The sequence below is a fragment of the Urocitellus parryii genome, chromosome 10 (assembly GCF_045843805.1).
Source record: "Urocitellus parryii isolate mUroPar1 chromosome 10, mUroPar1.hap1, whole genome shotgun sequence".
Taxonomy (NCBI): domain Eukaryota; kingdom Metazoa; phylum Chordata; class Mammalia; order Rodentia; family Sciuridae; genus Urocitellus; species Urocitellus parryii.
Window position 1 is genome coordinate 80,758,248 of NC_135540.1, and position 13,972 is coordinate 80,772,219.

Consider the following 13,972-nt stretch of genomic DNA (forward strand, 5'->3'; position numbering starts at 1 on the left):
ATCTTTTTTTCTTTTCTTTTTCTCTTTAGTGAGACAGGGTCTTATTAAGTTGCTAAGGGTCTCACTAAGTTACCACGACTGACCCTGAACTGGCAATCATCCTGCCTCAGCCTCCCGAGTCACTTGGGATTACAGGTGTTAGCCACTGTGCCTGGCTTAATCTGAGTTTTTAAAAAAGGAAAAAGAAAATGAAGCTCTCTGTATAAAGAATGAAAGAAGAAAAAAGTCCAATCTTGTGGTAATCTAATAGCTAGAAGCTATGGGTGAAGGCAGCTAAGTGATATGTCTTGTGAAAGATAGATGTTTGAAAACAAGCAGTTATGCTATATAGCAATAATGTGTGTAGAGGCATCCAGAACTGAACTAGCTGTGGAGGGATGGGATGAGAAAGCTAAGTTATCAACTAATTATTAGACATTGGTTGTTTCCCATCCATCATCTCCTGGGGCTTTAGACTTGTGGAATGAGGTGGTGTTACTTTTCCGTCTTACCCAAAGGGAGTCATTCATCAATGTGCTGAAGGTTGTAATGTGGACAGTTTGTGGAACCCGGTTTCCAGTCTGTCTGCCTGATGTCCAGTGTGTGTTCCCTACCACAGTGCACACATATCCAGACTGCGGAGCCTCCAGTGTGAATGCATGCCCTTGGGGTTGTGCAGTCGGGGTTGGGTGGGTGAGAGTTGCTGTTAAACTTCAAAGAAAGGGAGAAATCAAAAGTAGGGAGAAATTAACAAGGTGGCTACAGTTGAGTGGCACCTTCCTTGTCATCTAAATGTGGTCCATTAAGCTTTGGCAGCCTTTGCAAGTGCTGGCAGCTGGCCCCTCTCAATTCCTGCCTCTGCCCTTTCTTCTCTCAAGGAGTCAAAGGACACACTCAGCCTGCCCACCTCTGCCCTCTCTAAACCAGATGCTGTGCTTTGTTTATATCTGCCCTTTGCTCCTCAAAACTTCCAGTCTGTCACTAGGTGTTAGGAAATATGTTTAAGGAAGCCTCAGAAAACACTCAGGACTGATACCTCCCTGTTATGAATAGTCAGAAGTTCATTTCTCCCTGTGGTCTGCATTCCTAAGAGGACACTTTATGCTATTTTTATGCTGCAGAAAACCCATAGCAATTTTTAACCCTATAACTTCAACTACTAGCTAGAAAGTCCAAGGTTCCCTTTACTCCTTCAGATTAACACATTCAGGTCAACATTTACCAAATATCGAATTCAGCAGGCTCATTTTTTAATCTTATCTTTTTTCCACTTCTTCCCTTTGTATTCCTTGTCTCATTTTTTTCATTTATACTTTTGTTTTTTTTCCTTTCTAATCTTCCCCCATTCTCAGCATCAGAGCAACTCTGAAACTGATACTCACTTTATTTTGCTTGCTATCTTCTTAACTTTTAGGATATTAACAATAGTTTGTGGATCTGCTTGGCTCCATGGAAGTTTGGAATTGAGCAGTGCTGGCTTCGTACCACTGTCTTGGAGGCCAGGGCAGGAGCTGCCAGCTCTCCTCATTTGTATCTTCTAAGTGTCCTCTGAGATGGGCTCCTCTTTTCTGACCCAATTTTTTATTCAAAAACCTTCCATGCTAGTCCAGATACTGCCTATTTCATTGCTAGACACCCAGAAAATACCATAACAGAAATAGTTGAGTTGAGAAGACAGCAGTCTTTATTCTCCTTGCAGTCAGGTCAGAAGGAAGCAGGGCCCTGGCCTTTGCCTGCTCATAAGCTCTGCAGTTATGAGAACCTCCCTTCTTTCCATAAGTCAGCTCAGCCCCTGTCATCTGACTTTTTCTAGGGTTCAAACTACAATGAAATTCTCACAAAGGGGAAAAGATCTGAAGATTAGGATAAAACCTTTCACGTTTTTAGACCCTTTTGGGAGGATCTAAAGACCCTCATTGTGGAAGATACATTTCTTACAATTATTCTTTTAACTAAACTGGTTGCGTTACTTTAAAGTTTTACTCCAAATTAATTTGTCTTTGAAGTACTTGTTAGTTCAAGTTTTTTCAGCACAGTCTTGACAGTTTCTATTTTTTAAATATTTTTGTGAGATCTATACCCAGGAGTAGATGACCAGGGGATATTTTATATACATAATTTATACTAAAGCAGGAGTGATCAAGCACCCACTAACTCCATTTAATCTTTCCAGAGTGATTTTTGTTGTTGTAGTTGCTATACCAAATCAATTTTGATTGGTAAATTTCAAGCAGCAGCTTTGATGGTCCTTTTGAGATTTACAGATCAAACTCTAGAAAATATGAGGGAAATAAAAAGCTGGAGCTTTGAGTCCCCTCTCTCCAGATGAGAAGAGGAAATGAAAGTGAGCAGAACAAGGCATTATTTAAACTTCCTGGGAATAGAAACTCAGGGAAATCCAGATATAATAATTTTTTATTGCTGGGTAATAAATTACCACATGATTAGCAGCTGAAACAATGGACACCCACTATCTCAGAGTGTCTGTGGATTGGGAGTCCAGGTATGCCTTATTTAGTTCACCTGCTTAGTCTCACAAAGCTGCAAGTCAAGGGTTTGGCTGGCTGTGTTACTTTCCAGAACTTTCTAGAGGAACAGGTCCTCTTCCTAGCTTCTGTTATTGTTGGCAGAATTAAGTTCCTGTGGTTGTAGGAGAGCAGTCCCCATTTCTTTAGCTATCAGCTGGGGCGACTCTCAGCTCCTAGGGCTGCCCAGAATTTCTCCCCCAAGCCCTCTCAACACAGGGCAACTTCCTTCATCAAGACCAGCTGGGGAGCTGCTTGATATTTGGCTAAGACAGGTATTGTCCTTGGGGTGGCCCTCCCATCACTGTTGCTACACTTTGTTGATGAGGACCATGTCACCGGCTCTGTCCCCACTCAAGGTGAAGAGGATATACAAGGATATGACTACAGGCATAGAGCACCTGGGGCCATCTTGGAATTCAGCACACCGTACAAGGCTCTTTGGCTTCCTTGAAGTGAGATTCCTTGGTTGAGAATGCTGGCTGTAGTGGTGTGAAAAGTCCATGCACATGGACTTGAACATCTGTGTATTTCGCATCATTCTTCACAATAGATAAAGATGGAAGCCACCCAATATTCACCAACAGATGAAGGGAGAAACAAAATGCAGTATGTGCATACAATGAGATATTACCCAGCCTTAAAAAGGAAGTTCTGACCCATATACAACATAAAAGAGCCTTGAAGATGTTATATAAAGTGAAATAAGCCAGACTCAAAAAGGACTGGAGGTTACCAGTGGCAAGAAGCAGGGAGGTAACAGAGTTAGTGTTTAATAAATAAGTACAGATGGCTCGTGGTGTTAGTTATGGAATAATTAGAATATACTTAATGTTACTGAGCTGTTCAATCAAAAATAAACTGTATATTTTAGATACATACATTTCATCAGGAAATTTTGAAAAAATGTCCAGAGTTTTAGGAATGACTTGACAGTGTATTCCCAAATACCCAGCCATGTTTCAGGATTTACATTAGGATGCTGAGAAGAAGAAGAGGAGAATAAGGATTTACTCATTTTTTTGTACTTATTTGTCATATTCCAAAGGAGAATAGGCTATGTCAAAATCCTGTGACAAACATTAATTGTTGTTAATCAGTTATTGTTACTTAGTATTAATTGATTGAGTTCTTAGTGAGTCATCAGTTAAAGCATTTTCCCAGTTCAGTGCTGTGGAAATAGAAGGGACAACTTCAAATTCCCTTGTGTTTTCTTGTTTACAGCTATATTTCTTAATAAATAATCACCAGGGGAATATTAAACAATACTGATGCCTAGGGAGTCTGGCTAAACAATATTCCCCTAGGGAGTTTGGTTAAATTGGTTTGAGGTGAGAGCCCAGGTGTATGGATTTATAAAACCACCATTGAGGACCCTTGTGTCATAGGAACAGCCCTCCCTGCAGCTGATTCTCAAAATATTTCGTTTGATGATCTAAGACCAGTACTAATTACTTACACTTAAAGGAATGATTTTCCATTTATACCAAGTTGCCATGCCACACAATGATGATTATGCATATCATTTGAGTGTGTCAGATTAATTTCCTTGTAACTTTTGGTTGTTTTCAACATTTCATTATCAAACCCTGTTCTTTGATGCTCATGGGAATAGGATTATCTGCACAATCTTAAGAAAGAGAGAGAGAGATATTTGTTGTGAGCATGAAGTAACAGCAAACATGATTGCATTACAACTGTGCTTGATCACATGGGCAACAGGTAAAAGAATTGACAGGAGTAAGTCATGCCTATTTTCTGATTATCCACAGAATGACCTCATCTTTCTCATGCTAGTTTCTTCATTTACAAATCTTTGCTTTCATTAGGTATTTTTTTGTTGGTTTATCACTCAGAAAATTTTATTGGAGGGAGGATAAGAAGTAAAGAGATGATACTTTGCCTGTTTATCATCTATTCCTTATTTATCAGGTGATTGACATTTTGGCTCAGATTCTTGTCCATTTACCGAGTATATTTAAACAAAGAGAGAGAATTTGAATGTCCTTCAGCTTTCTTGGTTTTGTTAAGTTCCTAATGTGTGCCAGGTACAGTTCTAGATGTTCATCTTCTTAGGTAATAAGAAGATGCAGAAAGCATAGTCACATCCAGAGTTGAAGATCAGAATTTCTTCAGGAAATTAAACTTTATTTCAGTTTTGTGTGATTAATATTCTAAAAGACTGGCGTTGGAAGGAAGAAGGGAATACTTTTTAAATGGCAGGATCAGGGAAACCTCCATAAAAGAGAAAATCTTGAGCTGTTTTGAGGGAGGAGTAGACTGCAGGGTGACAAGGTAGGCTGGCATGTTTGGGGACAGTTGTAGTTCAGTGGGCCTGGGAGTACTGAGCACAGGAGACTGAACAAAGCAGAGGGACTAAATTGTTAGGAGTTTTACCCACATTTCAAAGGATCTCCCTTGATGAAGAGAGGTTTTAAGTAGAGAGAATAGAGTTTTTACAGCTGTTCTGACACTGTTCTCAAGTTTCTGGTGACTTTCTGATTAATCAGTAATAGCTAACCCTTAGGTAGTGTATTTTATGTTCTAGGTGCTGTCTTTAGTGCTTTATATTGTTAACTATTTTAATACTCCTTAAACTCCTGTGACCTGTGGACTATGTGTATTATTGTTTTATAACTGGAAGACTTAGAAGTTAAGTGACTAGCCCTAGGTTCCATGTTAGTATGTGACAGAACTTGGACTCAAACCCAGGCATTCCAGCTCCAGAACGTGTGCCTATATATAACAAATACATGTTATCCTGTGCTTTATACTTTTACGTATAATCAAGCTATGAAATACCATACAAGTAAAGCTGCTACATGCCCTTGGCTCACAAGAAATTCTTGATAGATATGAAAGAAGGCAGAGTCTCCTGGCCCCCAGCTTTGCACTGAGACTTATGCAAAGAAGGTTGCAAGATAACATGGTTTTACGTGACAGAAACAGAGAACCGAGACTGGTAAGATACCGGATGGAAAACAAAGATTGAGAGCCTCACACTACAGGAACTAGAAGTGAACTTTGACATCAGAAACTTTCTGAAATCAACTTAGGATGGGAATTTATTGCTTGAAGGAATGTTGATTATGTAAGTTGGGAGTAATAAAAGGACTAAGACAGGATTACTGATATTGCCTCTGATGGGTATGAATTTGAAATCCAGCTCTACTGGAGGAACTTTGAGTAGAGGGTCTTGGGAAGTGCCTCTTTGTTGCTCTGTGATTTCCAAAACTTTTCATGTCCCATTCTTTCCCCCAGAAAAAAAATCCTACAACTACTTCCAGTGCCAACTACTTAATACTATTATCATTATACTTAATACTATTAGCATATAATAAGTATTTAGTGCAACATTTTCTAAGTTCAAGTGCTTAATATTCCTGTGAAGTAGGTATAATAACTGTGCCCAAGTCATAGATGAGAAATCTGGGATTCAGAATGGTTAAGACACTTGTTCATGATCATGAAGCTAGGAAGTAGCAGAACTGAGATTTGAGCCTGGGATTTTTTTACTCCCAAGCCATACAATTTAAAAAATATTTTGTTGAAGTGTATCAATAATAAAATGAGTACATCCATGTAACCCCCATCAAGAAATACATTACCAGAATCTCAGAAGTCTCCATCCCCCTTCCAAACTCTACCCATTACCCACCTCAAAGGCTGCTACTAGCTGTATTATTATTGCTCTAGACTACTTTGTTAATATTTTTGAACTTTATTTTAATAAAAATATAGAGGATCTACTCTTCAGACTCTGGCAAAAAAAGATTAGTGTTCTGTCTGATATGTGAGGGGTTAAAATTTGCTCCCAGGATGTAGACTCGTCTTTCACCTCACAGATTGTTTCTTTTGCTGAGAAGAAACTTTTTAGTTTGATTCCATCCCATTTATTGATTCTTGGTTTTAAGCAACATTAATTTTTTGTATCTTTTTATCCACATCCATGGTATATTCCTCCATTTATTTAGGTTTCCTTTTATTTCTCTGTTTTGTGCTTTTCTGTGTAGAGGTCTAATACATCTTTGTTAGATGTAATCCTACATAGTGGATCTTTTTATTTTATTTTAAGTTATGTCATTTACAGTTTTTATTTTTAATTGTTTGATGCAGATTTGAATATATAAATGTAATTAAGTTTATATATTGACTTTTTTATCCAGTGATATGGTTGCTGTCACTTATTGATTTTGATAACTTATCTATACATTCTTTTGAGTTTTTCACATGCATGACCGCCATGTCTTTTTGAATGAATGGCAGTTTTATTTTATTTCTTCTTTCCTATGTTTGCATATTTGATAGTTTTTCTTCTTTTTGTTTCTTTTTTTTCCTTACCTAATTAAATTTGATCAGACTTCCAATTCAGAGTGGAATGGAAATAGTCCATTTCTAATATCTGGTGCTTTCAGTGTTTCACGATGTAATTTAATGTTTTCTGTTTGTTTTATAGATGTTTTATCAGATAAGATTTCCCTCTATTCTTATCAGCTATAATTTTTTAAATTTAAAAATGATTGCAGGTATTTAATTTTATCAACTACTTCTGCATCTAATTAAATATGCTATTGTTTTCTTTTTTATTCTTTTCATGTGGTTAATTTCATTCATTGATTTTCATTCTGACCTAAAATATTTATTTTACATACTTTTTCTTGATTTTTGCTTTTGTATTTATGTTTTTAGGGAATTAACTTTCAGTTTTCTTTCTGTTAATTTGGTTTTTTATTATCAGGCCATTCGGGCACTATAGCATGAGTTGAGAAAAATCCTTCTTTTTTGTTTTCTTGAAAAGATTATGTAATATTAGTATTATTTTTCATTAAATGCCTAGAAAATTTAATGGTAAAGTTCTCTGGATCTAGAATCCCTTCTTGGAGTAGTTTCATTTTAATTTAATTTGTTTATTGTCAATCAGATTTCCTATTTCTTCTTGAATTCTATTTATTATTTTGTATTTTTCTAGGGAATTTTTTCATATCATCTGAATTCTCAAAATAGTTGTTGATATTATTCATTCATTTTTTCACTTCTGTAATATCTACAGTAATGTCTTCTCATTTCCAGTATAAGTAATCATATTCTTTCCTCTCCCCCATCTTGCCAAGAATTTATCAGTTTTATTAATCTTTTCATAGAAACTATTTTAGTACTGTGTGGATTTTCTTCATTGTATTATTCCTTATTTTATCATTCTGTGCATCTTTTTTGTTATTTGCCCCCTCTTTCTCCTTCTTCTCAGTGTCATTTGCCATTTTCTAACTTTATAAGAGGAACAGTTAGGTAATTTTATTTATAACATTTTCCCTTTCTGTTATATCTACTTAATACTAAAAATTTCTAAGCATCATTTTAATTACATTTTATATGTTTTGATATATTATAGTTTACTACTCTTTATTTCAAAACATTATTTGATTTACCTGGTGATTTAATTTTGATCAGTGGGGTCTTTAGAAATGTATTGTTCAATCATAAAAAATTGAGAATTTTATATTTTTTGTTATTTTTTCTAACTCATTCTACTATATTCAAAGAATATATTCCACATTATTTTGATCTTAAGAAATTCATTGAAACTTTATGGTTCTTTATGGATCACAGTATGGTCAATTTTCATGGAGGTGTATATACACTTGAAAAGAGTACATATTTCAAATATATTAAATATAGACTTAAAAAATATCAATTGGATCAGGAAATTAAGTAAAATTTGATAATCAGTTATTTAGGTCATCTAGTTTCCAATGTCTGCTTATTTCTAGTTACGTGGAGATATTAAAATTTCCCAAAATTATTGTGGAAGATTAATCAAGTTCTTTTACTTTTGTCAACTTTGCTTTATATAGCTAACTAGGTATATAGATAGAATATTTGCATATTCCTGGTGCTATCAATATGAAATATTACTATTTCTAGAAGTTTAATTTTTCATTAAGGTCTACCTTCCTGTAGCAAAAAAAAAAAATTCTCTTTAGTCAGTGCTTAATATATCTTTTTCCATTTCTTACTTTCAAGTTTTCTATACTAGTATCTTTAAAGCACTTCTCTTTTAATTAATATTCATTTGGTGTGTATTTTTTGTTTTATTTTGTCAGTTGGACAATCTTATTCAATTTAGTCAGCTCATATTTAACACAAATATAAAATAATTGTTTAAATCTATTATCTTACTCTTTATTATTTATTTGTCACACTTCTTCCATTTCTTTTCCTCTACTTTGTTGCCATTTTCTTGGGTTAAGCATATATTTTTCTATTGTATCTATTTTTTGGCTTTATAGTTAAGCATTCTTTGACTAATATTACATTATTACTTTAAATTATTTGCATCATTACTCTATTAAAGTTCTCATATAGATTAGTACCTTTATCAATTCCTGGACCTTCTGTTATGTTAACTCCACTTATTGTCTCCCTCTCCTGCAGTTTTTGCTATTTTCATTCATTTATTTATCATACATTTTAGACTCCACAACTTATTGTAATTGCTCTTCCATAAAGACAGGCTGCCTTTAGTTACCCACATACTTCCTTTTTCCACCGCTTTTTCTTTTGCCAGTTTTCATCTGGGATCATATTCCTTCTATCTGGTGCTCTCCACTCTTACAAATCTATTGTCAATGCAAAAACATTTTTTAAAATGTCTACATTTTGCTTTCATTTCTGAAGGCTTTTTTCACTTGGTAAAGATTTTGAAATAGACTCTATGAAACACTTTGAAGATATTCTGTTGTGTTCTAGCTTCTGTTATTTCTTAAGGTAGATTTATTGGTGGTCATTTGAAGGCAATGTGTCTCTTCATTTCTTGTTGCTTTTTTGAGTTTTCTTTTTGTGTTTTGTTTTCAGCAATATGGTGGGCCTAGATATGGTTTAATTGTATTTATTTTGTTTGGAGTTTATAGTACATCTTGTCTGTGGTTTGTCTTTTCACTGATTTAAGGAAATTCTTGAATATGATCCCCTACTATGTTGTTTTATCCCAATTATTTCCTTAGTGTCAGGGGCCCAGATTATACACATTTAATTACTCTGTCGTGCCTCCTATGTCTCTTACTTTTTTGGGGGGGAGGGAGGTTGCTTTATTTCCATTTTGTATTCTCTCCAGTTTGCCTTATAGTTATATTATTGTGCCTGTACATATTTAGTTTCTAACTCTTTCTACCTTTATTTTATTAGATTTTAAAGCCATTTATTGAGTTCTCAGCACTAGATACTATTTTTTTTTTAGTTTTAGAATTTCCACTTGATCTTTTAAAAAAACTCATGTTTCCTGTTCACATTCTTCATTTTGTCCTTGATTTTCTTAAACATACTGGTTATAGTTATATTGAAGTCTGTTCCTAATAAGTTCAATATGTTATCTACTCTGGATCTAATTCTACCTATTGTTTTTCCTCCTGGTCTTTAGACATTGGATCTTTTGGTCTGCTTGGTAATTTCTGATGTCATGTCAGATATTCCTCAGGGAAGAACTATAGAGGAAATTTGAGATTTTTGTGAGCTTCTTGCAGAGAAGATTTACCTTTGCTTCTGGCAGGCAATGGGCCTGGGGAAAATTATTGTAAACAAAATAGGGTTTTGGTTTTCGGTACTTGGTTTACAGTTTGGTGCTAGACTGTTTTGATGAGTCCGGTTTGGCTAGTCCTTACCCCTAAGTTGTAGCCCTTCATTGTCTCACCTGAAATCTTAGGTGTTGATCAGGACCCCTCCTTCATCATGTGGCTTGAATGCCAGCTTTTGTTTTGTTTAAGGGGAGAAGAAATCAAATCAAATTAGAAGAGAAGACATGCTCCAAGCCTTAAGGTAAAGTTGGCAGTCTTAGAAGACAGGATACCAGCCTCCTATAGAAAGCATTTGTTTTGGGCACTATTGGTACTAGATGGGTAGAGTGGAGGAATGGTATGGGAAATGGTGAATACTAGATCATGGGATATGTATATTTTCTTCTCTGGAAGAAATGGTATTTCATGGTACCTCCATGGAATGTTAACAGAAGTTAAACAAAATGAAGAAGTTAAAAAAGACACCAAGGTTTGGGAAATGTTGTTTTAAGCATATTTCTTTACTGCTAGACTTACTTGATTTTTTTTAAGCGTGCTTGTTTCTAAAACTGCTTAAACTCAGCACACTTTCCCATATAATAAAGCAGTGTTTCTTGGAACATACTTTGGGAAATTGGAATGTGTGGGCATCAAGGAAATATGTGACTGGAATATCATATACTATCATGAAAAGGCCACAGAAGCATGAGCTTTTTATTTTTTGATATTGATCAAAATTCTACCACTTGCACCAAGAAGATGATCTAGCAAAAGTTTTCACCCAGTATCTTTTAATTGAGTGAACTGTTGCTTTAGTGGATAAAAGAAAAATGGGACTAGGGTGAAATGAGAATGAAATTTGTTGGCCATTTTTTTTCTAGGAAGATCCATCTGATAATATAGTACAAGAGGAACTGTAAGGAAAAGAGGATAGACACTGAAAACCCAGATAAAGGTGTTACATTTCTCTAGACCTGGGATTTGGTTTTGGACTATGGGGTCATCTTTGAAGATAAAAAATGAAATGGAGACTGGTGATACTTTGTTCAGGAAATCAACAACATTTGTTGGTTTTTTACATGGAAAGGAAGTTCTCAAGATCTTCAATGAGCTTGGATGGCTCTGAGGATGATTGGGTCACTGTGGGGAAGAAGGACAGTCTACATATGAGACCTCTTTCTGTTTCCTGCATGTAACCAAATGGTCGCTGGTGGGATCTGAAGACAGTGACTAATGCCATGAAGTCTTACCTTATGTTGAAGAACTCAGAAAAAGATCACAAGTTTTCAAACAGTAAATCTAGTGTTCAAAGCATTTGGATGAAATTTTTTTTTTTAAAAAAAAAGCTATTTAGAAAATTAGATAGTAAGTACATTGTGCAAAGATTCTGAAAGTTTCTAAAGCATTTTTCCTTCTAGTTCAATAATTATGTGATATCTACAAATAAAGTATGTATGTGGGTTAAAAGATTTCAAACTGATGATAATTGCTATTTTAAGCTACCTTTTCCCCTCAATAGAAAGCAGAGTGTTCTAGAATGACCAAGCAAGACTTGAATTTGGGCAATGACTAGGGTGTGACATTGCAAATATAGGTTCAGTCTAGACATACTTAGGGTGGAATCTAAGGAGGTAAAGATTTTCACCATTACCCTCTATGTCTGATAAAATCTAAAGAGCCTCACAGGAGCCAATTCTCCTCCTGAGAAGAGGCAGTGGGTGGAATAGAAACAGCATAGACTTCATCACAGATTTAGATTTAAAACATCCAAGGAATAAGTTGATTTTTACCTCTTAGTTCACTTCTCTATAAAACAGAAATAGCATTTACCTCATAGGATATTTGTGAGGATTAAATAAGATATAAATAAAGCCGTATGCATATAACAAAGAATGAATACTGTATTGTAGTCCCTTAACACAACTTCTTCATATTCACCAGACTCAATTTTCATCTGAAAATTGTGTGCCTTTTGGTAGGGTTATTGAGAGATGCTACATGTGTGGTGATAGAACTAAGAATAATATTAAAATTCGTGTAATAATAACTACCAGAAAAAATATGGGAAATAATTTTGAAGAGTTTTACATGTAAGGTATTAGGAATCGTAAGGATGAGATATTTGGTGGGGCTAAAATTATTTGTGTTCTTGCAGGAAAAGTTTTAAGTATATTGGTAGTGATATTGAGAATCTGAATGAATTAAATCTAGATAGTAAAGCTTGGTTTTAATTAATCAAAAAAATAATTAATTGCAACTAACAATTCTTTCCCATTACACCAGTGAGAAGAAGCTCATTACAGATGCCCTTAATAAAAACCAGTTCCTGAAGAGACTGGATCCTCAGCAGATCAAAGACATGGTGGAATGCATGTATGGGAGAAACTACCAGCAAGGCAGTTACATTATTAAGCAAGGAGAACCAGGAAACCATATATTTGTGCTGGCAGGTGGGTTTTGCAGATTTTTTTTTCAGTTATCCTATAACAAATGTTTTGCTTATTGTCTTGTGATTTTTTTTTTGCAAACATTTATAAAAGTACAAAACCAGTTTCTCTATTTGTAGAAATCTAATAGAGTTCATGAAATGCAACATTGTTAATCTAATCATTGTGATGGCAATAGTTAATATTTACTGAATTCTTTCTATATATCTGATATTCTATTCAACACTCAGTTGGGAGGTCGTGTTTCATTTTCTTACCAACCCTATAATGCAAGTGCTGTTATCTTTATGTTACTAACAGAGAATATGTCCCAGGAGGTTAAGTAAGTTATCCAAGGCCACACAGCTCATAAGTGGTGAAGGCAAAATGCAAATTTAGGCAATCTAACTTATGAAACATATTTTTAATTACAGTGCCACCTGCAAAAAAAAAGTGCTTCCATTCAAAATACAGCTGCTTATGTTTAGTTTTAGATAATTATACCAGGAAAAAATATCGTGGTTTTGGAAATGATTTTGGCTATATACCAATGATTTCAAAGGATAATTTAGGTACATTTAACCAACAGACAAATCTGTAGAGTGCCTTACAGTAACAACTGGTGTTTTTAGAACTAATTAAATGGCTTCCTTTATCTATGATCACTTGAACATGCATACATGCTAGAAAGTTATATAAGGACTACTCAAAAAAATTTTAGATATAGAAGCGAGAAATTATCTGAGCAGGGATTATGGTTATTGGATGCCTTGTTAAATTCTGAATTGCCCCAAGCCTAGGAAAGAAAGTTAAATTGGTTTACCCAGATGGTGTGGTAAATTGAGATATGCTGTGATCTATTTTATGTTGGAAGTTCTTGATAAGCTAAGCAGTTGCCTTTATTTGTATTTCCTTGGGGCCTTAGGTGTGGGATACAAGGTGCCTTTCTAAACAATCTAATAGTCTATTTATAATGTACAAAAGATCATTTTCATATACTTTGATTCTTTAAACATGCTACTTTTATAGTTATTTGTGTATTATTTGCCATATATTTTTATAGGCAGCTTTAAAGTCATATGGTCATTCCCAAGTAATAATTCTATTCAACTAGTGCATTATAGCCTTAATTTAGTTAGTGTTTATTTTTTAAATTTTTTAATTTTTAAAAATATTTACTTACTTTCTAAGTTGTAGTTGGACACAATACCTTTATTTTATTTATATGTGGTGCTGAGGATCGAACCCAGGGTCTTGCACATGCTAGGCGAGCGCTCCACCGCTGAGCCACAACCCCAGCCCATAATTTTTAAATTTGAATAATTTATTTAACCCAGTATATCTAAAACAGCCTTCAGCTTTATAGGATAGGTGATCTGGAGCAGTTTTTCTCTCATGCAACTTTTCTCTTGGGCATTTTACATCTGTTTTAGCCACACTAGAAAATTCTGGGAAGAGAAGATAGGTCATTAAGTAACAAATATTTGTGGAACTT

At 34.8% G+C, this 13,972-nt stretch overlaps 1 protein-coding gene across 2 annotated transcripts in view; it reads left to right on the forward strand.

The window, feature by feature from the left end:
- Prkg2 (protein kinase cGMP-dependent 2) overlaps positions 1-13,972 on the forward strand; it is an 89,202-nt gene that overhangs the window by 6,287 nt on the left and 68,943 nt on the right. For both annotated transcript variants that reach the window (XM_077803447.1, XM_077803448.1), the window contains exon 2: positions 12,335-12,501. In XM_077803447.1, the coding sequence (XP_077659573.1) occupies positions 12,335-12,501 (167 nt within the window). The remainder of the gene's footprint in view (positions 1-12,334; positions 12,502-13,972) is intronic.